A 25,290-nucleotide genomic window follows, 5' to 3' on the forward strand; every position below is an offset into this window, starting at 1 on the left:
ATGTTTATTAACAACTTCCAGGAGTGCAAGGACTCCTAAAGCAGACCTAACCTGTCTTTGGGTTAGATCCCAAGCTCCTCACACCAGTGGAATGAAATAAATCAAACTGCTTTTTTGTACAGCTGAACAACTTGCTGGAAGTCCAAAAAGACTTCAGTGACAACTGAGAAACTACGGATCTTGGCACAGAGGCCAAGTAGGACCAACAGGGGTGGTCAAAGGTTGTATCTAGGACCTCCATCACTCACTGGACCAATAAAGCTTAGCAATGTGGTGCAGACAATTTCTCAGCATGGCTCAGGAGACAGACAGTTAATTAAGGCCAGCCCAGAGACTCTTTAATTAAGGCAGAAGAGATCTGCTCTGACTCACTGAAGTGGGAAGCACCATTGAAAAGACCTGGTGCACAACACTGAATATGACCCTTGCAGTCAGGCAGGCTCAGACAAAACATTTCCTCCTGGACATCATCCAGGAGGCTGTGGTATCAGTGCACATAATTTGACTGCAAAGGGCAGTCAATTCTAGCAGCACGAGGAACCTGCAGGCTGGACCAAAGATGCCTGTTTGTCAGAATTGACCTTAACAATCAGCATACAAGCAGAGGATGGTAATGCCAAGGTCAGGCAGGGCCTGCCCTGGGCAGACTTCGTGTCTGTTTCTGTGCATATCTTTATCTTGTTATCTAACAGACCTGTGGAACTCCTCCGTTCGGTCCTCTCCGTCAGCAGAAATCATGAGGCAGTGGCGCAGGAGGGCACCCAAGTGCCGGTACAAAGCAGCATCTTCCTGGCCCCAAAACAGAAAATGAAAACCTCGATCAGGAAAAGGGATCGCTTGCTACCTTTACACGTAACTGGGGGCTGCCTGGGGGGTAGTACCTACTATGAGAAAATGCAAGCAGAGCAGAAAAACAGTAGTCAGGCCATAGCCTGGGAACACGCAGATGTGGTGTGGTGCAGGATCCAGGAGCTTACCTCATCTACCTCCCTCTTGCTGGAATCAAAGGTGATGTTGAAGAGCACTTTGAGGATCTCCATGGCTCGCTCTGTCTCTTGCCGGGGCAAAGGCGGGAGGAGTCCCTCCTCGGTGGCAACTTCGTAGGGGTCCATCCACTTTACGCCAAGAGTCAGCTCCAGAGTGTCTGTCATCAGGCCGATGCCCCTGAGCTCTTGGGCCAGCTGCTGTCGGATGTCCACTCGCAGTGCCGTCAGCAGGAAGAGGAGGCGCAGGTCGAAGAACTTGACCTCGTGAGGAAGGCTCCTCTCGTTGTACAGTTTGATGCGCTTGGCCAGGCCCACCACCAGCCGAGCCTCAGCCGTCAGCTCCTGGGCCCGAGGGCTGCTGAAGACGATGTTGCAGAGGCATTTGAGGGATTCCAGGATGACGTCCAAGTCTGGCACCTCCCGGATGAGTTCCTCGGAGTAATCGATGCCAGCGTGCCTGGAGAGGGTCTTCAACCCTTCCTTGGTGGTGAAAGGGTCGAGGCAGTACTTGTCCCGGGACAGGATGCGGATGCTTTCCAAACAGGTGACCTGGCAGGACGGCTGGAGCTCTCTTTCCAGGAACTTGATAAGTAGCTGGGCCATTTTCTGTGCAGTTGGAAACAAAGAATGCCTCACGCACTGACACCTCATAGCGCTCCCCCAAGGGCACCACCCTGTTACACTCTGCCCTGGAAGATGAGAGCATCACCCAGACGTGGACCTGCTACCAGCTCTGATTCAGGAGCACATTTGGCGGCCCTTGGGAACAATTTGGCTCTAGAATCCAGTCCCTGCTCAATTCAAGCAAGGACAAGCAGCAAGAGACAAAGAATGGCTGGGAAATGGTATCAGATCAAAGGGGAGAGCACAGCAGGTTACTGCTACTGACCTAAGGGATGATTGCTTATTTGAGGTTCACCTGTGGTTAGGATGGTTTAGGCTAATATGGTTTATTTGACAGCTGCATTAAGTTAAGGGACAGCAGGGCAAAAAAAAAAAAAAAAAAAAAAAAAAAAAAGCCCCTTTTCATAGCTTCAGAGCAACAGCAGATGTCCACTCGCACTAGAGCCTTAAGGTTAGGGAAGCATCTGCCTTGGGTGCTCCAGAAACAGGCTGATGAGCTTGAGAGATGCATCAGAAAACTGCTGCAGGAGGGGAGGAGGAACTAAACGAGTTCAGAAGCGTTTGTGGTATGATGGGAAAAGAAATGAAAAGACCTCAGAAGATTCAAGTAAGAAGTACCTCCCTAAATCTCAAGGCTGTCTGGAGACCTACTAGCCCAGATCTTCAGCAGGTACAGACTGGCAGAGCTCCAGTAACACCAATTTACAGCAGCTGAAACGCTGACCCTGGTGGGTCACAGTATTGCGTGTGATGGCAAGCTGTGGAGGAGCACGAGAGCAAAGGTAATGCCTCACAAAACCAAGCCTGGTTTTAGCTGCATGTAGCAACATTTCACATTTCACTAGCAATCCATTGCTCAAGCAATCATACCACGATGAGGGAAGATCTCACTAGGTCTCTCTAACAATAATAGAGAGTAAAGGTCTTTCTGACTCAGTCAGGCTAAAGAGATCTCAAAGCACGTGTGTCCACAGCTGAACCTTCAGAAGAACCAAACACGCAGAATTACACGGTGATGCCCAATTCATATTTGATGACAAACACCCCAGAAGTAGAGCACCTTAGCTCTGGGCCTGAATTCACAGCCTGCGCGGCCGCTCCAGCTCAAACAGCAAGGCAGTGCAGGACAAAGAGCCCCGATCTTCTGACCATGAGTCAGGCTGAAGCTGGAAAAACTTCACGCTAGCATTAGCTGGCAATGGCAAGGACAAAAGAGGTCCCATTCTTCACCCTGATGGCCCTGTCTATGCTTGCTGTGCTAACACGGGCAGTAGTGCATGAACTGGACCACAAAACTGATCCAGGTGGAAAATAAGCCAGGAAAAATAGTTTTTTGTTTGTTTGTTTTGTTTTTTAGGCAGATCAGCCCACCAAACATATTCACTGTGCAGCCATGCAAGGGTCTGCCCTGGCATGAGAAATGCAAGACTGGAAGTGAACAGACAGGGGTGTTTATGTCCATTAAGCACCAGATTATGTCAGCTTAAAGTGCCTGTTAATACACAGCCCTGGTCAAATCCTGCAGCTGGCTCACAGTGAAAGCACTTACCCACTAGAGGCATGCATGTTACTATGATTTTTGTCCAGCACACTCGTACCATTGAGACCCACACAAAGGATCACATTTTTTGTACACCTGTGGCCGAGGCTATACACATCTCCAAACCCAAAGGGTTTGCTAATGTTGCAAGGATGCTGACCTTGATCCTAAACCATCATCTACTGATGGAAAAACTAGAGAACGATGCCCTGAGCACACCGTTCCCTGGGCAGGTACTTAAAAAAGTTTTCAAAAAGCTACTTATCTCTTTCCCCAAAGGAGCTGCCACCATCAAGCCCTGCCGGACACAAGTGCAGAGCAGACTTACCCCTCCAACAAGAGGAAGAAAGCAAAGAGCACGCCTACCTTCCTCTCTTCCCGTTCCTCATCGTCAAAGGTGAAGCACTGAGATTTCTGTGGGGGCAGAACAGAAACAATTAAAATGAAGGAATAGTTTAAAAAGCAAAACTGTTTGCCTCAGCCAGGGAAAAGTAATTCAGCTTGAAAGCAACAGGTCTAAAAAAGAAAGCAAAGGCAAAGAAGTCTTCTCAGAAACAGCCACCTACCAACACAGAGGCAGGGAATCAGGATGGCAAGGAGTGCAACAGCACTTAAAGAGGTCTGTAATACTCACAGCATTTTTAACGAGCAGTGGAAGTTCCTGAGGAGTCAGACAAAAGGACAACTTCCCTGTTGCTGAAGTTTTTGCTTCCTGCCTCTGAGGTTTTTGCTTCCTGCCTGCCTTTTCTCTCCTACATCATCCTTTCTTAAGCAACTCCAACTACTCGCATCACAACAAGCAGGGAACGAAGCTGGTTTAGAAAGCACAGACATTGTGACCCACACTGCCAGGTCAGAATAGCTTTCCTTGACCAAGATCCCTGCTATTCCAGGAGCCCCTGCTTCCTTTTCGTCATTGGAAAAGATCTGTGATGAATAATTCCCATTGCACTCTTCTGTTGGCTGTGTTGGAAGCTGAATGCCACAGGCCAAAGCCGTGCCCATCTGATGGATGGACTTATTTTTAAATGCTGCAGCTGTGAAGTGGGTATTCATCATAAATATCCCAAAACAGTCTGTAACAAAGTCATAGAATGGTTTGGGTTGGAAGGGACCTTAAAGTCCATCTGGTTTCAACCCCCTGCCACAGGCAGAGACACCTCCCACCAGCCCAGGCTGCTCAAAGCCCCATCCAACCTGGCACTGAACACTTCCAGGGTTGGGGCATCCACAGCTTCTCTGGGCAATTCCTCTCCCGAGTGAGGCCACCAAGCTGTGCCTACACACTTCTTCCCTTCTTATTTATTGTTCCTTTTCCTGCCTGAAAGCACCCTCTCCTCATTATTTGGAGACAGATCCTTGTGTTCTTCGTTCCTGCGATGTCTGGAAGTAAGAGTGTTTTTCAGCTCGTGTTCTTTAAACACAACTGATAGACACAGGTAAACACCCCACTCCACGTGGCACCTCACAGCCTGAGTTACTCCTGTGTGCCTTTGCTTCAGAGAGCACTTGAACTGCAGAATGGTTAATATGCACAAATAATTCATGACCTCTTCAGTAAGACACATTGACAGCAAGTACTGCGAAGAAGGAATTGCTGGAACCAGGTAGGAAGAGCAGCCATCCTCTCCGCCTTCTTTGCTTCCTAACTTCTGGCAGAGTTCTCCAAAGGTGAACCACCCAGCACGAGGCAGTTTCTCCTTTTATCCCACACGTTGCCTCAAGTCACAGACAAGGACTGTCAGTCAAGTCTGATTTCCTGCACAGAACAGTTCCGGAGCCTGTTTTGGAAGAAATCTGAATTTCTCTACACCCCCATTACATCCTTTTTCTTAAAACAAAAAAAAAAAAAACAGTTCTGCTCTGCTCACATGAAACGTTCCTGTGTGTCTCGTGGCTGTGCCTAGGAGGACAGTCTCCTTTCTGGCTACATCAGTTTCCAATGAACTGCTCAGCACAAAACATCAAAGGGTCCCTGGTAAAAAGCAGCACTTCCCAGTCGATGATGCAGTTCTGATTTATACCAAGAGAACATGAGGAATGCTTTTGAGAATCAAACTATTTAAAATTTATGAAAACATTAATTATGTATGCATAGATACAGCCTGATCAGATACAGATAGAGACACGGGGTATAATTATATCATATTTCTCTATTATTTTCTTAGTGCTCCCCATCACCTTTTACTGAGTTACACTGCAGACACACACTTACAGAGCTGCTCAATAATGACAATTAGTCTCACCACAAACAATTATTGTTATACACCAGGCTAGTCCTTCTCTTGAGCTTCTGCGATTCACCGATATCCCATCTGCATGTCTGAACAGCAGAGCTTGTTTCCTGCGGTACATACCACCTTATGGCTCTGCTTCCCCCGAGCTGATGTTGATGCATCACTTGAGCAACTTCAGGTGCAGAAGCAGGACAGCTCTGCTCCTGTAGTGCTGGGCCAGGGGCTGGCCTTTTGTGCTTCAGCACCGTGATCTGATCTGTGCACAGGCTGTTGCACCATGTTACGAGGAACTGGCAGTTCAGTCCTGGAACCCATGTGCTCTGCAGACATCCATGGCACTTGTTCTCTTCCCATCTCATCCTCTTTGCAGGCTCCCGTAATCTCATTTACATACATGTTCACAATATCTGTGGTTTTGCTTTAGATCTATTTTATTCATAGAATCACAGAGTGGTTTGGGTTGGAAGGGGCCTTAAAGATCATCTAATCCCAACCCCCTGCCATGGGCAAGGACACCTTCCACGAGACCACGTTGCTAGTTATTCCTGGCAACCACAAATTGACTGCATATTCAGTAGTGAATTAAAAAACATATACCCCCAGAAAAGGGTACAGAACCACCAGCTTTTGCAGTAAAAAGTTACGTAAGGAAGTTCCTTATTTTATCTGCATTTTCATATCCTCTTCGTTTGCTCCATTTCTTCTAGACAGACTAGCAAAATCACTGACATCCTCACAAGTTTCCTACGCCTGATACACTGACAAAGGATCCAGCTGGAGGAATTCTACAGAAAATACTGTGTTTTGATGCCTCAGATTGGTTGCACATCAAGTGCCATTTGCTCTCCTAATTTCTCCAGCATTACAGCTGCTGCAGTTGATGTTGATCCCGCTGACCTCTTTTTAACAGGGAGTTACTACTTCTTAGCTACGATTTCTCCTATTTCAAAACTGACTGTTGGAAATAGTAGCACATTTCCCCTTATTGCACACTCGTGCAAAAAACATTCACAGGTTTTCCCCCACTGACTTCCCACCTACTTCAGAATGGTGCAGAATGAGTCACGTAGATCTGCAGGGGCAGCCCTACCCTGGCGAAAACCCTCTGAAAGAGACTTCCCTGACAACCAGAGTCTATTTCAAAAGTAAATTACCCCCACAGATAACCTTTTACCACTGTAAGGCTAGAATCACTTCCATTTCTGCTTCCCAACCATTCTTATTCATATTCTGTATTCATTATTTTGTATTGTCAGCTTTCAGACCAGGCGCCTGAATCAAATTGCAGCCTCCATTCATGTCATTCCCTAATTATCTTTTACTTGCAAATCAGAATTTCACCTGCAGCTCCTCCCTAGATGTGAGTTTTATTACCTCCAAACCTTGCCTAACATAAAGAGCTCCTCCTACTTGGTCTTCACACCCACGATTATTTCCCTGCCAGGTTTTACTTAGAATCTGGATAATAAAGAAAATCCTTTCTATGTGCTTTTCTTCCGGTATCTCAAGGACACAAGATAAAGCAAGGCTACGTAGATGCTTCATAGCAAAACATCAAAGCAGCAGCAGTCTGCAAGTAAAAGACGAAGCAGCCTGTAACATTTCCATGGCAGTAATGCGCAGACAGATGCGCTCAGAGGAGGCAGACTGGGGACAGCTGGGTAGCACAGAAATCCCACAACATGGCCAACCTGCTTCCAGCCTTGTAAACAGAAGCTGACATTAGGCAGAGGTCTGATGCCCACTCACCTCCCGGTTGTAGATCTGAAGCACCTTGAGGACTGTGTCTTGCTCCCCGTTTTCCACTGTGGCTACTACAGTCCTGAGCTCCATTATCTCAGCAGCTCAGCTACAACAGAGGTGAAACAGAGAAGAAGGGGAGTGAGGGGGCTTCCAGGGTTCCTGGATAATAGTGATGCAAAGGGACCTCAACACACAGAGATCTGAGAGGGAGTAAGAAAGGGGTGGGGAAAAGGAGGAGGAAAAAAAAATCCCAAGTGAAATTGCTCACTCTGTTGCATCCATAAAAGCAGAGCAGATGGATAACCCAAGTACAACCAGCAGCCAGGCTCCTCTCTCTCCCTTTAATCCTCTTCCTCTCTTTGCTTTTCAATGTTTAATATATGCCCTTCCAGTAAAGCACTCAGAAAAACCTTCCCCCCTCCCAGCCAGGGGATTAACACAGAACAGATAACAGCAGCTCCCTGAAATAGCTCCCTGCCTCCTCCTCCTCCTCCCCTGGCTGTCCTGATTTCTGTTACCGCACAGAACAACAAAAAAAAAATAAACCCAGAAACATAGCTGTGGAGTAAAAAGAGCTGGAGAGGAAAGCCAAACGGATAGGCAAGCACCTCCGGGCTTGCTTTAAGGTGGAGCTACCTTTTAAGGTGGTGAAAAGAAAGAAAGAAATTGGGATTTTATTGCATTTGCTGCTCCCTGTGCTGGGACACTCGATGCCTGACAGACCACGTACCAGATTATGGCAGAGACACTGCTCAGGGGGGTAAAAACGCACATATGGCGGGTGGCTGGCCTCCCTGGCTCAAATCTGCCTGTCATTACAGAGCACAACGCACTTCGCGATAATAATGTAAATGAGCAGATGCGCATAATGACAGGGATAATCATTATTTTAAAAATAGGCGAAAGTTTAACAGCTTGTGCAGCCAGGCAAGCCCGCAGTGCTGGAAAGTAACTCCTAATCGTGGAATATCGAACAAAATTTCAGTACAAGCACGAGTTCGTACATCTGCTTAGATCCTGTGGAGCTCTGTGCCACGTCCCACAGCCTGGGTGAGCGGTAGATAAATGTGATTAGGAGACAGGGCTCCGCTCCTGGAAATCATGCTGTGCTGAGGGAGCAGCATCAGGTTAGCCCAAAGCATCGCGTTATCCCCCCTCCTTGCCCCAACACAGCCAAGATGGGGACTTTGAGGGCTGAGGGCAAGCCCTGCAGCCAAAAACCCAACAAAATGCCGAGCCCTGGGCCACAAGAGCAGGAGGAGCAGCTCATCCACACCAGGCATCTCTCGCACTGCCACACTGGGGTACCCGGAGCGACCTCCCTCCCTTTTCAGGGGGCAGGAGCAGCTCACAGCATGCCGTAACCCCCTCATTTTTGTATGTATCTTTTATTTCTGTCCCTCAGCTCCCTCCTCATACCTCCTTTCCACACCGGAGCCGAGCAGAAGGGGACGCCTCGGCCCTCCGGGGACGGGCAGCGGCGAGGAGGGCAGCCCCAGCACCTTCCTCCCCGCCGCCCCGGCTTCCTGCCGCGTTTCCTGGCCCCGGCCCTCCCCCGAGCTCCTCCGTGCACCGGAGGAGGAGGGGAAGGAGCCGTGGAGGCTTCACCGAGCGGCGTTGGGTTTTTTTTGGGGGGGAACGCGGCGCCACCGCCTCTTAGGGCTGGTCTGGAGGTGTCACAAGCACGGCGCAGCGAGGAGAGAAGGAAGCCGCTAAACCTCGCGGCTACCAGCCACGGGCGAGCTCCTCCCGGGAAAAGCTCCTAACCCGGGGGGAAAACGCAACCTAAACTGCTTCTGGCCACGAGGGGACGGGAAGGGACCCCAAAAGGGCCGCGCAGCCCCCCGGAGTACCAAGGAGCCCCATAGCAGGGGGCGGTGATGGCGCTCGGCGGCCATTTTCTGGAGGCGGGGGCCGGCGGGGCTCCGCCTGCGAGGCGCCGGGGCCGGCAGGCGCCATGGCGGAGTGGGGCCGAGGTGAGGGGAAGGGGGGATGGCGGCGGCGGGCACGGGCTGAGGGGGAGCTGCCCGCCGCTCTGTGGGGGTGAGGGGGAAGGAGACGCTTCCAGGCGCCATTTGGGAGCATCTCCCGCTGCTTCAGGGCTGGGGCAAGGGGTGCGACTCGGGGCGTTGTCGGCGATACTGTCGGCGACATCAGCCATCCCTTTGTCGCTCCCCTGCGTGACATGGCAGCGGGGAGGGCTGAGCTTCTCCCTCTCCTGGGGGGGAATGGCCGTCTCCCGTAACGCCTTGGCTGGAGGCATGTCAGGAATGGCCGGGCAGGGTTTACACCGTGAGGGTCCCGGTGCTGAATTCACTGCCACCCAAATCCCATACGTGGGACGGCGCTGGAGGTGTCTGGAGAGTCACACAAAATCTGCACTGCTTAGAGCTGTTGGCTATGGTTGAAGTTCTTGGCGCGTTTAAGGATTTGTTTCCCTCTTCCATGGTCTGTCCTGGGGATGTTTCGGTGCGTTTTTGTCAAAAAAGGTTAGGAATGTTTAATAGTGTAGTGGCCGTGGGATGTGGATGTGGGCAGCTTCTGACAGCCCCTTGGGAGTGTTGGGGCGACCAGCCAACAGCTGGGCACCGAGGCTCACCACGTTGATTGAGCAAACACGCAGTTCCTGGTGTCAGACTGATAAAACTCGTTCTTTTCCTTTTCCCCAGGTCAGAATGGAAGCGGTGTGGAGGATATGCTGGATGTGGAGAACAAGCGTATGGCAGACAGTCTGGCTAGCAAGGTCACCAGGCTGAAGTCGGTGAGTTGTAGAGTTCACATCAGATGGCACAGTGAATGAAGTTACCTCCATCATTCCTCTTTCTTTCAGAGTCTCCAGGGAGGTGCAGATGTGTGGTTAACACAAAGGGCTTCCTATCTACTCATGGCTTTTAGAGAGTGTTGTGGTGATGTCACAGTTAACTTACTAGTAAAATGCAAGGGATGACTTTGTGAATCTTTACTTTTGAGATTTAGCTACATCATCTCCATGATTCCATGATCTGTTGGGAATTATGTGCGTTTAGTTACATTAAGGGAAGTTTTAGGCACGGAGAGAAACCTTAAAGGTTCACAGAGGAGTATTGCTAAGCACATCTCAGGAAAGAAGTAATAATAGAAAGATGGGTAAATTACTTCTAAAAATTCAAGCACCTCTGTGTTTGGTGTTACTGATGCTAATTTGCTCTTACTAACATCGAATGTTTTGATTTAGAGCTTAGTAGAAATCAGTGACTCATTTTTGAAGAAGAGAACACTGAATTTCTGCTGTCATGTCCTAGTGTTTAAATACCCCTGTCCTACGTTGATGTTGGGTAGTCAAACTTTATTTCCAGCATTGCAGAGCTGAAGAGTTCCAACAACCTGAAACTGAAACGAGGATCTTGTGTTGTCACTGTACTGAACAATCTTTCTTCTTTTTGTGTAAGAGACAAGGATGCAGTGGCTTGCTCTTCTAATGCACACAGTGGTTTTACAAGCACTGGATGCATTAAAAGCTATCTTCTTGTTAAAAGTTTGTTAATAACCATTTTCTCCCTTATCCTGTGCAGCTGGCTCTGGATATTGACAAAGATGCTGAAGAACAGAATCGTTACCTGGATGGCATGGTATGGAACCAATGAAATGTAAAAAACCATGTTTTTTTTGTGTGCTAGCTTTCAGTACTTACCTTAACTTGGGCTTACTGATAATTAAACATTAGATATTTAGCAGCTGCTAGTATCACATTGTCTGAATGGGCAACAGGGCATCTAGCATCTGGAAAGACTGATGTAGGAAAACACAATTCAGAAATACAGCTGGAGGTAACCTCATTGCTGGAATTAAAGAGCTGCTCCCTGTGGCTAATTCTGTGAGGTGGATCTATTTCTAAGCTGTTCCTGTGATTTTGGGTAATGCATAAATCTGCCAGGGTTACTTACTGTAATCTCTGTAACACAGTACCTGTCAGGACTGTTCACTGATGTCTTTGGAAGGGGCAAGGCCGATGTTTTGGTCCTGCTCATGTTGTTCTGTGCCTTGTTCTGTCATTTTTCCAACACATAACACCTTGTAAAACCAAAATCACTTTCCAGAGTAATTGTCTCTAAAGCTTTGGTGGCTAATGGAAAACCACGTACTGGGGAAAGGCCAAAATGGCAGATCCTTATAGCAAAGGGATTACCTGCTGAGGCTTTTTAGGAGAAAGGTATTTCATAAACTGAATTGTGAGGACAGGAATCCAACCCAGAGACTGGAGAAAGAGATTAGTACAATAACACTGCTGTGTGGAGGGCCTTTTCTGCACATGCTGGATGTTGGAGAGCTGGTACATGGAAGCCAGAGAAAAGTTAATTGTAGTGTTGAAATCAGTTGAGTCAAAGGTGTGAGCTCAGCTTGGAAGCTTAATAGCAGAGTACGCTGACAGTGTCAGACTATCTGAAATAGATACTTGCTCAGCCCAGAAATTAGAAGAACGGAGAATTGGAAAGAAATGGAGAATTGATGTAAAGGCAAAGGATCTTAAAGTAGAAGCCCTTATTCAGCGTGATATTATGCGTCCAGAACAGAGGTGGTTTTGAAATATTTGAAGAGAAACATAAGCAGAAATTCTTAAGTAGTTCATGAATAAGGAAAACAGACCAAGAATCAAAATGAAAATGCCTGAACTGAATTAATAAGGGAATTTTTAACCACTGCCTGGTGGAGTTGCACATGCATGCTGTCCTATACCAAAGAAAAGGAAGTAATGGAAAGGAACTGCAATTTATCAATGCTTTTTATCCTGCCCTGGTATGCATGAATGGTGCTAGCTTCATGTAGAGACATTTCCTTTGGATGAAGTGTTGACTTGCAGAGTTGCCATTAGCAAACTGCTCCCGGCAGAAAAAGCTGCATGGGAACAATTGAACAGCCCAGTAGCAGGTGGTTTGGCCGTGACTGAAAAAAAGGAGGCACACACATTGTTTTACATTTGGAACAGAACTTCCCCTGTCCTTTTTTCTGTGCTTTGAGCACAGTGGGAATGGTGCTGCTCCTGGAGCCTGAGCACAGGAGGGGAAGGGCCTTCTGAGAGGGATGTGATGGGTGTGGAAAAATGGGCAGTTACTGTGCAGCTCCCTCTGCAGATATTTTTTAGCCAGGAAGTGGAATTCTTCAGGGACAGCTTCACCAGTTTAAAATGTCTCAGTTTGTTTTTTCTTTCTCCTTTAGGATTCAGATTTTATGAGTGTGACTGGCCTGCTGACTGGCAGCGTGAAGCGTTTCTCCACCATGACACGGTCTGGGAGGGATAATCGCAAGTTACTCTGTTCCGTTTCTGCAGGACTGATTGTTGTTTTCTTCATCCTCTACTATCTGGTGTCCAGAGCAGGAACTTGATCTTGGTTGTGATGTGGCAGTTTTACAGAACAAAACCTACGTGATGATTGACAGACTTGTTCGTCACCTTTCTAAGTCTGCCCTCTTGTGGGATCCTTGAGACTTCCCAGACAGACATTCTAAACAACTTCTCACCAGCTTCTTGTCATTGTTCCAGCTGGTCATCAACGTATCTTTATAAAATGAGTATGTTTCATTCTAAGTGGGTTATGATGTATAACACAATTTTGATGTTCTTAATGCTTAAGACTTTATCTCTTGCCTAGTTGTCCATGTCTGGCAGCCTGTTTTTAAGGACCACTTTTGTCCTACCTCCTTTACTGATATTCGATACTAGGCTTATGAAGAGTTGCGTCTGATAAATCCAGAGACTTGTCAGTACTCAGAAGTTCAATAAATCAGCAGAGTTTAGAAGCTGCAAAATTTAGGATGCTGATTTATAAACTTCAGAAGGACGAACGTGACTTATTCCAATTGGCCTCTAAGCTGGTACCTGGTCTCAGTTTCCCCTTGACTCAGAGACCTGTTAATATCCTTGGTGTCACTGGGATGAAACGAAGTCTGTACTGCTTTGAAATGAAATCAGCATTAACTCTGAACCCTGATATTCTCTAATTGTTGCAGTGAGAAGTTGATGAGGTAAAACTTTGATGGACCCTGCAGGAAAGAAGGACCAAAGTCCCCAGGCTGCCTTGATTTGCACAAATACAGTATCTTTCTCCTACCTTCCCATACACTTGCAAATGCATTCCTTTAGACCATGAAAGCAGCGTAAAAAAAAACTCTGATAGTAAAAGGTCTTAGGAAGATTGAAGAGGAAGCTGATTATGGCCTCATTACACTTAATTCCAGGTATTCCAGTACCCTGGTATTAGAGTGCTTTGGAAAGACATTGCAATTAAAAGCAGAGGTTGAGGTCAGGTGAAACTTCTAAACCATGCTGTTGGGGTGGTGGTAGGTTGAGGAAAGATTTGATTGGAAACTTAATGGATTTATTTATTAACATGGAAGGTAACCTAAGAAACTCTTAACTCGCTTTGCCGTTCACAGAGCTTTGCAGATCCGTGGCTGCGATGCTTGTGTCAGACATGGCAAAGCACACCCCCACCGGTTTTGTTTACAAAACAGTCGTTCCCAGCCCACATGCAGAGCATGCTGGATTTCCTGTCCTGGGGAGCACTCTGGGAGTGCAGTAGCTGGGAACTGCAAGTTCCCCTCACCCTTCTGTCCCGTCATTGGGCTGACCAGCATCTCACCCAGGCATCACGGCCCCATGTGTATTCTTCCATGGTTGAATTATTTAAGTAAGTCTGCCTCTAACTGGAGTTAAGAAATCTGTAACTTTAAAAATACTGTGCCTGTTGGGGGAGAGGAAAATAAAAAAGCTTTCTCTCCAGACAAACCTGCACTGTATAAGCTTCCTGATGTATAAACCTTTCACTTTAGAAAGCAGCTGTACAAAGCTGCTGTTTCATCTTGTCTGTTTTCTGTACCAAGTGCCTATGTGTTTTGGGATTTGCTGTTCAAAGTCTTTGCTTATTTGATTTTCTTGTCCTCCTGTGACCTCTGCAGGACTAAAGCATTCCCCGTCTGGTTTCAGTCTTCCTCTTCCCCAACAAGCGCATATTGGCTAGATATTTCCTGTGGCCTCGGCCTGGAATCACTTAGCAATTTCTTTGCCCTTGGACTCATCTGGGTCCAGATCTGGAAATGGATGGTGGTGTCCTTTGTTTAGCTGTGCCAAAATGCCAACCAAGTACCGGGACTAGTTTAGGTGTTGGTTTTTTTTCCAAGTTTGAGGAGAATGTGCAGGGAAGAAGAGTAGGAATGGAGGCATCAAGGACTTTGGTTCTTATCGCTGCTTCTCTATTAAACGTGGCAGCTCCCAGCAATGTCTCTGTGTGGAGGAACGATGGGTGAATTGACAGACCGCTTTGATTTCAGAAGCGGATGACTTCTGATGAAAGGCCACTGGAACAGCCTGGTCTTCATGATGGTGGCCATTTCAGTTTGCTTTAGCTGTTGTAAATAAAGACCTGGTTTTACATTTTTTTGCCCAGGTGTTGTGTCTGTTTTTTTTTTTATTATTATTATTATTATTTATTTCTCCTCCAGCTCCTGGTCTTGCCCTGGGCTCCTGTCTCGGGGTGCTTTGGCCTGTTTCTGTTGGCTGCTGCCCGTGCCCTGCTTGTGCCTGTTGACACGAAGCACTAGCGTGGGGCTGGAACAGCGGCTGCCGTGTGTCGGCACTGCCAGGCAGTGATTTCCATCATGAGGATTTATCTGTCTATGGAATCTCTTATCAGGAAGCAGTAGCACACTCTTATCAGGAAGCACCACATAACCACGCTTAACCCTCTGAAACAGAACTGCAACATTTGGAAGTTCTTGGAGAACCTGAGAAGGTATAACCTGTACGCGTGCTGGAAAATAGCCTCCCCCAGCAGGAAATATTCTGAGAAAGTGCCGTACCTGAGACAATTCACAAGTATGAATTCAAAGCGGGCGTGCAGGGTAATAACAGCAACACAGTAGTTGAAATGATGATAGGGTGTGTGTTCAACTCTATAACACTACTGCCACTGGGACATGAAGATATTCCCTTGAAGGTACGCCGCTGCCCAGGCCTTCACCGTTATCTTCAACATTATTATACCATGTGGTTATTGAGTGACTCATTTGTATTGGTTTCAGTGCTCTCCCATAGTCCTAATACTGCAAAGTTTTTGCTGACACAAAAATTAGAGAAAACAGCGTGCACGCCCACCCACGCACCCAGTGCTGAGTCAGCACAATAGTTGCAGGTACACTGATTGACGTCCTAACAAAGCAAGACTTGGAGTTAAGCTGTGAGCTGTTATTTTAAATGGGGCTTTCCAGCGCCATCTAAAGGTGAATAAATGTGAACGTGCTTTACCACAAGCTCAGGATCAAGATCTTACTGCTACAGGGAGGCAGAGAGACAAAAAGCTCTCATTTTGGTTGCTTTGGCCTCTCCCTTAGGGACCACGCTGTCTGCAACACTCCCTCCTGATCTCTTCCAGCAGCGCTATCTGTCCATTCATCGCTCTGTTTAGGGAGCTGATGGTGACCAAGTCTTTCAATTTAGTTTCCCTGGAGATGGATGAAGTGGCTTTTATGAAGTCACCCCAGGAGAGCTGGGGCAGCAATAACAGTACATTTTCTGCTGATACTGCCTGTAGCTTGCAAGTACGTCGAGCTATCACATAAGCATACCCACGGTTACGTGTCCCCCGGGTTTCAGTGCCCCTAGGTTAATTACCTCAGGCACTACCCTGCAGTTTATTCACATCTTCAGTGCCACAGCACTCAGGGCCCTCCCTACCCACTCGCACCCCACAGCCAAGCATCCATCCAAATTTTAGATTTCTCTCACCCTTTTTTTTTTATTCTTGTACATATGCTATCACGGCAAAAACATGAGATGAACTCACTCTGTTGTTCTCCTGAAACTCAAGAACCTGCCGCCTCAGAGCCCAACTTCCCTGTTTTCCAGAGAAATGGTGTGTCTTCAGTGAACTGAGACACAGGGATGTGAGCAGTGCTGCCCTAGCTCCAAAGCTGTAATCATTCGTTGCTCTGCAAGATCTTCCTGTGCTGTTTCAGAGGAGGCCTTGTCTCTCCAGTATTCTCTCAGAACAAAAATTTACATCACACAGAATCGTAAAATCATCCAGGGTAGGAAAAGACCATTTACTCCCACCTTTAAACTAGTCCTTACAGGATTAGTTTAAGTCCCTAGTTGGAGACTTGTCCCCAGGGACAGAGCCCAGCTCCACGCCTCAGCCTGGGGGACACAGGGCTGGCATCTCCCCGGGCTGAGGCCAGAGACACTTTACCAGCCCAAGCCGAGGAGGTAACAGCCCAGATGTCATCCCCGTGGTCCCGAAGCCTCTATGCTGTCATAATGCATTTCCATGGCGATGCCGTGCCGCCCCCTATAAAAGCTGGCAGCTGACCCCCCCCGCAGAGTCAGAGTCTGTCCTGAGCTCTGCCTGTCCGCAGCAACTCTCTGTGCCCTGTGACTGCGAGCAGCCACAGCAGCAGCACTCACCCTCACCGAATTTTCCTTCCAAGGCTAAGAAAGGTGAAGTCGGGCTCCTCTCGCAGGGGGAGGCGGGTTTCAGACCTGGGTTTTGGGACTGGAGATTCAGCTGTCGGTCTGCTGGCGAAAGCAGCAGCGATAGCTTTGTTTCCTCTGAAGGCTCAGTACCGAGGCACAGAGGGGACGGTGAAGAAGTCCTGTGCACCAAGCGGAGCACTGGCACCTGAAAGAGAGGGGCAGAGCTGAACTCCAGGCTCTTTTGGGGCAGCCCATCAGTAACTCCTCTGCTCTTCTACCTTTAGGCTTTGGAGACACCTACCAGCATGGACGGAGCCTTTGTGGGGACGTGGAGACCTCACCGCCCCCGCGGCCCGATCATGGCCCAGTTCACCAGCCCTGGGCCCAAGTACTCCATCCCAGGGGCAACAGGTACCGCAACCAAACCCAGGGCGGGCGGCACATCTAGGACATCGCTGCTCACAGCAGCCCAAAAGTCTTTTCTGGCAGAGCCTCCGTGCCCCCCAGGCCTGGCAGAGGAAGGCTGATACTTCCCCACGCCCAGGAGAGCGCTGCTTTCATACCAGCAAAAGCAACGGCCTGGGCAGCATTTCCTGGCGCTGTTCCCATCGGCACTCCAGGGAAGTCAAAGCCTCACAGAAGCCACCTTCCTGCTGGCTTGCACTCGGCTCTCCCAGCGTCTGTGGGGTTACACTCTTGGATAGCAGCTGAATCCCGGGGATGCTCGTTACGGAGGGCCAACACTGGTGCTCCAAGCAGTGTTTTTGAACCGCTGGGCGCAGGAAGTTTGCTGGCCAGACATCAGCTGTCTCTATCTGCTGCCTTTGCAGTGCAGCTACAAAGCCATTTGTGCTTCTTGGCCGACTCTTCTGCACCCCAAGCACTGCGTAACTGGCTTGTGGTTGTAGTAGTCTTGGAGGAAAAAGGCCCACGGGAGGGGAATCTGGGAGGATGGCGACTCCAACTGCGCCTCTTCCAGCGGAGCTTGAAGTGTGCAGCCTCCTGGAGGTGTCCTTTGTGTGCTTTGCTTCCTAGGTTTCGTGGGCCACAGTCCCATCAAAAGCCGAGCCCCTGCTTACACTTGCAGAGGGACCAAGCCATCCGTGACCGGCGGCTGCGGTCCCGGTCCCCGCTACTTTGTGGAGCCTGACATCACCAGGACGGGGAAGTACGTGCCTCCAGGCGCCCACATCCGGGGACTTCCCAAAATAAACACTGAGGTCACACCCGGACCAAGTGAGTAGCGGTTCTCCAGCTCTTCATCCCGACAAGACCACAACACCCCACTTCTGCCCTGGCCTAGCAGGGGAACAAGCCATAAGTGTGGGCAGCCATAAGTGCCCTCTGAGAAGGATTGCTGCCAAGGACTACAGGCTGTGGGCACAAGGGGGCAGGACCCAGAGTCCAGAAAGAAGGGGGCACAGGCGGGGGGCTGACAAGAGGGACAGCAGGGCAGGACAAAGCTGTGGGGTGCAGAGAAATCCCCCTCGGTGCTGCCTGTGTCCTCCAGCACAGGGCAGGAGGAGCTGCCAGAGAGCTGGGAATTTTGCAGCTCTTCTGAAGATCCCCTCCTCGGGGTATCACCTCTGTGGCTGCAGAAAAAGACCAACACTTGACTGCTTTTCTTCTCTCGGCCCCAGGCGACTACCACACTGAAACATCCAACAAGCACGTCTTTAAATGCCCACCCGTGCAGTCCATGGCCTTCCGGCACGAGGCCTTCCGAGCAGACCACCCTCCAGGTAAGGCGACCCCGGGCAGGGCAGACACGTGCAGCCTGAGCGAGCTCCAGGGACAGCCTGCTGCTGCTCCGCCTCGGCAAGGGGCCGCTTCCAAAGCCTCCCCCTGACCTGTGGGGCCAGAAGCAGCAGCCTCTCACTCGGGACCCCATCGCTCACCCTCTCTTTTCACTCCTCCTGCAGGCCCTGGCACCTACACCTTACCCAGGCTGATGGGACCTAACACAGCCTACACAACCGCCAGCCCGTGCTACTCTATGAAGTGGAAGAGCAAGCACGATCGCTTCGATGCAGACCTCTCCAAGGTGAGCGGTGCTTCCCTTCTTTTCTGCACTGCCTAGTGACCCCGAGCTGCTCTCCTCGTGCCACGAGGGCTCCAAAGCCTGCTGCATCCTTGCTGAGGGCAGGCTTCTGTGCACCAAGAGCAAAGCCAGAGAATCCACAGCTGTGCTCACAGGGCCACAGAGCTCTCCCGCTGTTCCAGCAGAAGAAAACACAGGGATGCTCTGCCTACACCTGCAAGTGCCTCACTTGCCAGCTCTGGCAGTTCTGATGACGCAGAGCTCATCAGAACTGATGGCTACCTGCCTGCCGCTCTGGAACGTGGCCCTCTTTGGAGGGGAGCAGGCTGTGCCACAGCTGACGTTGTCCCAGGCTTCCCACGCCCCTTCTCTGTTGAGGGTGCAGCCCTCGTGGGGCATCGGGAAGGAGAAACCTGTGAATTTGTACCCAACGAGGTCCCCGGCTCTCTTGCAGACTCCCGGTCCCGCCGCATTCCCAAAGATTGAGGTGGACACCTACAAAAGAAGGGCACCCATCTACACCATGGGAGCCCAAACCAGAATTGGAGGGGACAGAACCATCAAGCCTGGGCCCGCGGACTACCGCACTGGAAAGGTAAGGCAGCCTGCTCGCCTCTCCTGCTCCGTTTTCCAACGAGCAGCCTTCAAGCATCTCCCCCTTCTGCTCAGGCTTCAGAGAACAAACGGGCTTCTCCCTGCAGGCACCGGCTGCAGGACAGCAGGCCTGCTCCCTGCCCCAGACCCTAGCAGAGGAAGGGCAGAGGACACGGCTTTTCCCTTCCACTCCCTCTGCCCTTACACGCAACTTGCTCACCCATCACCATCTGTGAGAGTGGAGCTTGGGGACACCCTGCAGATACACGGGGAGAAGAATCCAGCAAAGGCTGGGCTTGGAGAAAGTTCTGGATCCAGCGCAGGTCCAGCTGAGCTTGCCATGCCAAGCAGAACAACTGTCCTTTCAGCCCAGTTTCCTTTTGCACACAAGAGCTTCTCTTGAAGCGGAATGAGACAAAAAGCAAACAAAAAATCAGGGAGGTCGTTCTTTACCTCTCCCATATCTATGGTGATGACTGCTTGCCCCAAATGGCAAGCAGGAAGAGCATCAAAGCATTTCCAGTGCTCGGCTAACACGGGAGGTTTTGAAAGAGCATGCCACCAGGACAGGGAGAGTTAGCTAAAGGTTCCCATGCATGCATACAGATAAGGATGAGACATGCCAAGTGCCCATAACCACCCGTTAGAGCAGCCTGCCTTCACTGCAACAAGTCTGCTCCAGCAGGAAGCTGAAGCAGCGCTGCACTGACATCCAGACACGGAGCAGTAACAGAGGCATACAGGGACTGGCTAGGAACAGGGGGATGTGTGGGACAGCAAGAAGAACCCTTAATGACACCCCCCCCTTTTGGTTTTTTTTGGTTTTTTTTTTTAAAACTTTTCCCCTTCCAGGTGACACTGATCAAGCCCCAGGCACCTGAGACCACTTTTGGAATCCGTCACTCCATCTATACAACTCCACTCATAGTGGAATAAAAAAAAAAAAAAAAAAAAAAATCCCCAAAAGACCTGGTTTGTTCTCCTTGAGCTGTGAGGAGAGGAATGGGAAGGAAGGGAAGTGGGGTGTGAGTGAGGAAGTTTCCTTTTCCCTCTGTAAGGTTAAAGCCTCAGCAAAAAGAGTTCAAGAGGAGAGCCCTGCAATCCAAAGGGCACGCAAGACAGCCAGCTCTACCAGCACCTTTTCACCTGTGTGCCTTCAACCCACTAGGCCTTGCATCCTGATGGCTCCCTTCACGCTGTGCCAGGGCCGTGCCTCTCCTGCAGGCTGCAGTGCTCCTGGCTGAGGAGAGATGCCAGCCCCACAAAGAGCCATCGGAGCTCAACGCCGCGCTGTGACAGCACTCAGGGCCTTCCCTACCCACTCGCACCCCACAGCCAAGCATCCTGGAGCCGCACCATGCAGCTGCTGCAGGGAACTTTACACCAAGTGTTTACCACCTGCCTCGTAGCTTCTGGCAGCATGCGAGACTGCAGCAGGCACCAGAAGCACCAGCACTTCACGTGGTGATGCTGTTCACTTCCCACCCTAAGTTCCCTTTCTGGTGCAGTTCCTTTCCCCTCTTGGCAGCAGAAGCCAGATCTTAGGTTACAGGCATTTCCTTTTCTTCCCCATGGAGTACCGTGGGGGCTTTTCCCTACACCATATTGGCATCTGCCAGCATGGGAACTCTGAATCAGCAGAAGCAGCTTGCTTTTCTCAATATCTTTCCCACCTTTTTAGCCTCTGAAAACAGCATCTAGGTCTGCTGCATAGCAAGACAGTCATAAGGGAAAAGCCACTGCCTGCGAGAACAGGCACAAGAAAGAAGTAAGAGAAAGTACACTGAAGGGGACCAGACCTGTTGTCTTTCAAGGCAGCAAATTTTGCACATGCAGAAGAAAGGTTTCTGTGATGATGTACTGCAGGTGTTCAGGAGCTTCCCCCTGCTCCAGCGCAGACTGGATCAGCCCATGGCAAATGGTAGGGCTGTGTTTCCACCCCTGGGGCAGCCGATTCCAAGTATATTGGACTCCCCTCCAAGTGAAGGCAAATTGTGGCCTGCACTCTGCTGCTAGAGGGATGGAGAAAAATGCATTAGCGATATCAATTGTGGCGTACCACTTGGCTGCCTTCGATTCAAGTTCGTACTGGAGTTCCAGCATGTCCGGCACTGCAGCACTCAGTGGTGGCGTCACTTCGTTCAGGCCTCGATAGTCCACTGTTAGTCTCCACTCGCCATTAGACTTTCGCACTGGCCATATGGGACTATTGAAAGGTGAATGAGTCTTGCTGATCACTCCTTGGCTCTCCAATTGACGAATTAGCTTATGGATGGGGATCAGGGAGTCTCTGTTAGTGCGATATTGCCGCCGGTGCACAGCTGTGGTAGCGATTGGCACTCGCTGTTCTTCGACCCTCAGCAACCCCACAACAGAGGGGTCCTCTGAGAGACCAGGCAAGGTAGATAATTGCTTAATGCCCTCTGTCTCTAAGGCAGCTATACCAAAAGCCCACCGGAACCCTTTTGGGTCCTTGCAATATCCTCTTCTAAGATAGTCTATGCCAAGGATACACGGAGCATCCGGGCCAGTCACAATGCGGTGCTTTTCCCACTCATTCCCAGTCAGACTCACTTCAGCCTCCAATACAGTCAACTGCTGAGATCCCCCCGTCACTCCACAAATATAGATGGGCTCTGGTCCTTTATAGCTCGATGGCATTATAGTGCATTGTGCACCGGTGTCTACTAAAGCCTTATACTTCTGTGCGTCTGACGTGCCAGGCCATCGAATCCACACAGTCCAATAAACTCGATTGTCCCTTTCCTCCCCCTGGCTGGAGGCAGGGCTCCCCTAATCCTGGTCAGAATCTTCTTCGTTTCTGTGTTTGAAGGACTGTCTGCTTGAAGCTGGAGCAGCAAACTTTTCAGAGAATCCCTTTTTCCTGATTGTTTTCTTTTGCAACTCACGTACCCGTGCCTCTAGGGTCGCGGTAGATTTTCCATCCCATTTTCTCATGTCCTCTCCATGGTCTCGTAAGTAAAACCACAGGGTGGCACGGGGTGAGTACCCACCATATCGTCTTCCTTGTGTGGATAAACGCCTACCCCTGATAACTGAGACACTGCTTTGTACAGGTGCGGAGGAGAATAATCTCTCTTCAAGTTGGTGAAACTTTTCAGAAAGTTTCTCCCAAGTGTTCTCTTTCGGTCGTTGGACACTGGTTGGTTCAGGTGGGGAAGAAGATAGATTCTCTTTAAGTTGGTGGAACTCTTCAGAAAGTTTCTCCACAGCTGAGACGCAGGCCTGTAAGGAAGAGGAGAGACTTTCTTCGTACTGCCGGAGTTGTTTAGCCGCTTCATCCACTGTGGGTTCCTCATCCTCTTTCCAGGCCATTATTGCCAATGAGCTGGCATATGATGATGGTGCACTCCGTACAAACTTCCGCCACATGGGTCGCGTACACCTGACTTCATCTGGATCTTTGGATGTTTGTCTGAGGTCTGGATCCTCATCAATCACTTCCCGTACGGCTAATTCTCTCAGGTACTGGATTCCCTTCTCCATAGTGGTCCACTTGCCTGGTAGACATAAAAGTTCTTCCTTGAAGGGATACCTTTCCCTCACAGCTGAGAGGAGACGCCTCCAGAGGCTGTGAGATTGTGCTCCATCTGCAATTGCTTTGTCAATGCCTGCGTCTCTAGCAAGGGATCCCAGTCGCTTGGCTTCCCTGCCGTCTAATTCCACACAATTGGCTCCAGTGTCCCAGCATCGGAGCAGCCAGGTGACAAGCTGCTCACCTATACAGCGACCAAAATCTTTCCGCACATCTCGTAACTCACGCTCGTTTAGGCTTCGGGTAGTTACTGTTGATTTTTCAGCATCCTCATCTTCCTCCTCCTGAACCCTTGATGGCCCAGCGTCATCGTCGTCTCCGTCGTCTCTATACCTAGATTTGGCAGAAGACTCTCTGCGTTCTAAACGACCTGAATCTCTATACCATTTTTTCACCTTCTCTACAGGGGCACCTTGCACTGCTACTGCTCGTTTCTCTGACCTTGTTACAGGGTCTGCCACAGAGGTTGGAATACCCTCTGCAGGGTCGACTTGCACTGCTACAGCTCGTTTCTCTGACCCCGTTACAGGGTCTGCCACAGAGGTTGGAATACCCTCTGCAGGGTCAACTTGCACTGCTACAGCTCTTTTCTCTGACCCAGCCACAGGAGCTGGAGCGGCTGCAGGAGCTGGAGCAGCTGCAGGAACCGGAGCTGGAGCGGCTGCAGGAGCTGGAACTGGGGCGGCTGCAGGAGCTGGAACTGGGGCGGCTGCAGAGTCCACCGTAGGGGTCACAGTGGCCGTTGGATCTGTCACAGGGCTTGGAGTGGCCGCAGGGTCTGTCACTAAGTTGATAGCAGTATCAATGGCAGCTCGATAGGCGTGAGCCAGGCCCCAGCATGTTACAATGATTTGTGTTACTTTGGAACTGCCAGAATCATGACACCTTTTTCTCAAGCATTCTGCCAGTTTTTGAGGATTTTGCAGTTGTTCAGGGGTGAATTTCCAAAACACTGGGGGTGCCAACTGCTCTAGATGCCTGCCCATATCCTCCCATACTCCCTGCCACCCACAACTATACTGCCTCCGGGCAGATCTCCGGATGAGCTTCCTAAGTAGTTGTTTAACTTTAAGCAGAACCTGAAGTGCATTCAGGAGGCAGAACAACAAGACTATGCTGGTCTGAGTATCCCAAGAATATTCAATATCTTGGAGAGCTATTGTAGCAAGCTCGGAGGGTAAGAGGGTGGTGAAGGAGGAAGGCAGAGTGATCCAGGAGGATATAGGGGTGGTGAAGGAGAAAGGGAGAGTAATCAAGTAAGAAAAAATATCTTCCCCTTTCCCCTCCACAGATTGACTCCCCAATGGAAAAAAACAATAGGTATAATTGCTAATAGTTTCCAAGATACAGTTTCCAAAATACAGAGTCGACGATGTTACTGAGTACAAATACCAAGTTAGAGTCATGACCAGATATCTCATCGTCTCATAAGCCATTGCTACAACACTCAGTACCACAATGATCTGAAACCAGGGCCCGGAGAGGATAAACAACATGACAGAGAGCAAATACGGAAAATAATGTACTATAATACTCAATTTGGAAAACAGGCGCAGCAGAGTTGAGATTAAAGCAATCAGCATTATGACAAGTGACTATTAAGCAGGTCTAATACTTACACCAATTTTAGTTTAACACACTCTGGTCAGATCTGCCGTTATCTCAACCTTTCGGGCCCCACGTTGGGCGCCAAAAAGACTGTCGTGGTTTAACCCGGCCAGCAGCTAAATACCACACAGCCGTTCGCTCACCCTCCCCCTCCCTCTCTGGGACGGGGGAGAGAAATGGAAAGTGAAGCCCGTGAGTTGAGATAAAGACAGTTTAATAAGACAGGAAAATAATAATAACAAAATAATAATAACAATAATAATAATACAATGGTGATAATAGGAAAATAATAATAATAATGTGTACAAACAAGTGATGCACAATGGAATTGCTCACCACCCGCTGACCGATGCCCAGCCTAACCCCGAGCAGTCCGGCCCCCTCCCCCCGGCTAGCCACCCCTATATATTGTTTAGCATGACGTCAGATGGTATGGAATACCCCTTTGGCTACTTTGGGTCACCTGTCCTGGGTCTGTCCCCTCCCAGCTCTTACTGCACCCCCAGCCTGCCTGTTGGCAGGACAGAGCAAAAGGCTGAGGTGTCCTTGGCTTGGTATAAGCACTGCTCTGCAACAAGTAAAACATCGGGGTGTTATCAGCACTCTTCTCACCCTAAGCCAAAACACAGCATTCCACCAGCTACTAGGAAGAAAATTCATTCTGTTCTATCTGAAACTTCTGTTCTAACTGAAACCAGGACAGACCTCTGCAGGACTAAAGCATTCCCCCTCTGGTTTCAGTCTTCCTCTTCCCCAACAAGCGCATATTGGCTAGATATTTCCTGTGGCCTCGGCCTGGAATCACTTAGCAATTTCTTTGCCCTTGGACTCATCTGGGTCCAGATCTGGAAATGGATGGTGGTGTCCTTTGTTTAGCTGTGCCAAAATGCCAACCAAGTACCGGGACTAGTTTAGG

At 49.5% G+C, this 25,290-nt stretch overlaps 3 protein-coding genes across 6 annotated transcripts in view; 2 read left to right on the top strand and 1 right to left on the bottom strand.

Annotated features, from left to right (window-relative positions):
* The window catches only part of RIC8A (RIC8 guanine nucleotide exchange factor A), a 34,303-nt gene that overhangs the window by 6,619 nt on the left and 2,394 nt on the right, over window positions 1–25,290 (bottom strand). Inside the window, exons 2-6 of one of the 3 annotated variants that reach the window (XM_082761929.1) lie at window positions 16,567–16,780; window positions 7,137–7,236; window positions 3,517–3,564; window positions 978–1,592; window positions 695–789 (exon numbers count right to left, since the gene is read on the bottom strand). In XM_082761929.1, coding sequence (XP_082618055.1) covers window positions 695–789; window positions 978–1,592; window positions 3,517–3,564; window positions 7,137–7,220 — 842 coding nt within the window. In that variant the 5' untranslated portion in view covers window positions 7,221–7,236; window positions 16,567–16,780. Of the gene's footprint in view, window positions 1–694; window positions 790–977; window positions 1,593–3,516; window positions 3,565–7,136; window positions 7,237–7,398; window positions 7,663–8,549; window positions 8,701–16,566; window positions 16,781–25,290 lie in introns of those variants that run through there. The other 2 variants (XM_082761930.1, XM_082761928.1) reach the window with 2 other exon arrangements.
* BET1L (Bet1 golgi vesicular membrane trafficking protein like) lies at window positions 8,958–16,482 on the top strand. Of its 2 annotated transcripts, none has more exons than XM_082761935.1 (4): window positions 8,958–9,106; window positions 9,800–9,891; window positions 10,682–10,738; window positions 12,324–16,481. In XM_082761935.1, the coding sequence occupies exons 1-4, from the start codon at window positions 9,088–9,090 to the stop codon at window positions 12,489–12,491; spliced, it is 336 nt and encodes a 111-aa protein (XP_082618061.1). In that variant the 5' UTR covers window positions 8,958–9,087; the 3' UTR covers window positions 12,492–16,481. The 2 variants fall into 2 exon arrangements, with proteins under 2 accessions (XP_082618061.1, XP_082618060.1); XM_082761934.1 differs by lacking the exon at window positions 8,958–9,106 and adding an exon at window positions 9,337–9,619 and having other exon boundaries at window positions 12,324–16,482.
* LOC309878874 (ciliary microtubule associated protein 1A-like) lies at window positions 16,775–20,363 on the top strand. The gene is made up of 6 exons (XM_082761933.1): window positions 16,775–16,986; window positions 17,611–17,811; window positions 18,216–18,317; window positions 18,498–18,619; window positions 19,071–19,211; window positions 20,063–20,363. Exons 1-6 carry the CDS (start codon window positions 16,881–16,883, stop codon window positions 20,144–20,146), a joined length of 756 nt encoding a protein of 251 aa, XP_082618059.1. The 5' UTR covers window positions 16,775–16,880; the 3' UTR covers window positions 20,147–20,363.

Source organism: Aythya marila (genome assembly GCF_965140915.1).
Source record: "Aythya marila genome assembly, chromosome: 5".
Lineage (NCBI taxonomy): Eukaryota > Metazoa > Chordata > Aves > Anseriformes > Anatidae > Aythya > Aythya marila.

What these genes read in the sequence shown, in the direction of transcription:
- LOC309878874 (XM_082761933.1), top strand. Translation starts at nt 16,881, where the DNA reads ATGGACGGAGCCTTTGTGGGGACGTGGAGACCTCACCGCCCCCGCGGC. An exon ending in CTCCATCCCAGGGGCAACAG is followed by an intron (nt 16,987 to 17,610) that starts GTACCGCAACCA and finishes TTTGCTTCCTAG; the next exon opens with GTTTCGTGGGCCACAGTCCC. An exon ending in CCGAGCAGACCACCCTCCAG is followed by an intron (nt 18,318 to 18,497) that starts GTAAGGCGACCC and finishes CTCCTCCTGCAG; the next exon opens with GCCCTGGCACCTACACCTTA.
- BET1L (XM_082761934.1), top strand. Translation starts at nt 9,592, where the DNA reads ATGTTTCGGTGCGTTTTTGTCAAAAAAG. An exon ending in GTGCGTTTTTGTCAAAAAAG is followed by an intron (nt 9,620 to 9,799) that starts GTTAGGAATGTT and finishes CCTTTTCCCCAG; the next exon opens with GTCAGAATGGAAGCGGTGTG. An exon ending in AGGTCACCAGGCTGAAGTCG is followed by an intron (nt 9,892 to 10,681) that starts GTGAGTTGTAGA and finishes TATCCTGTGCAG; the next exon opens with CTGGCTCTGGATATTGACAA.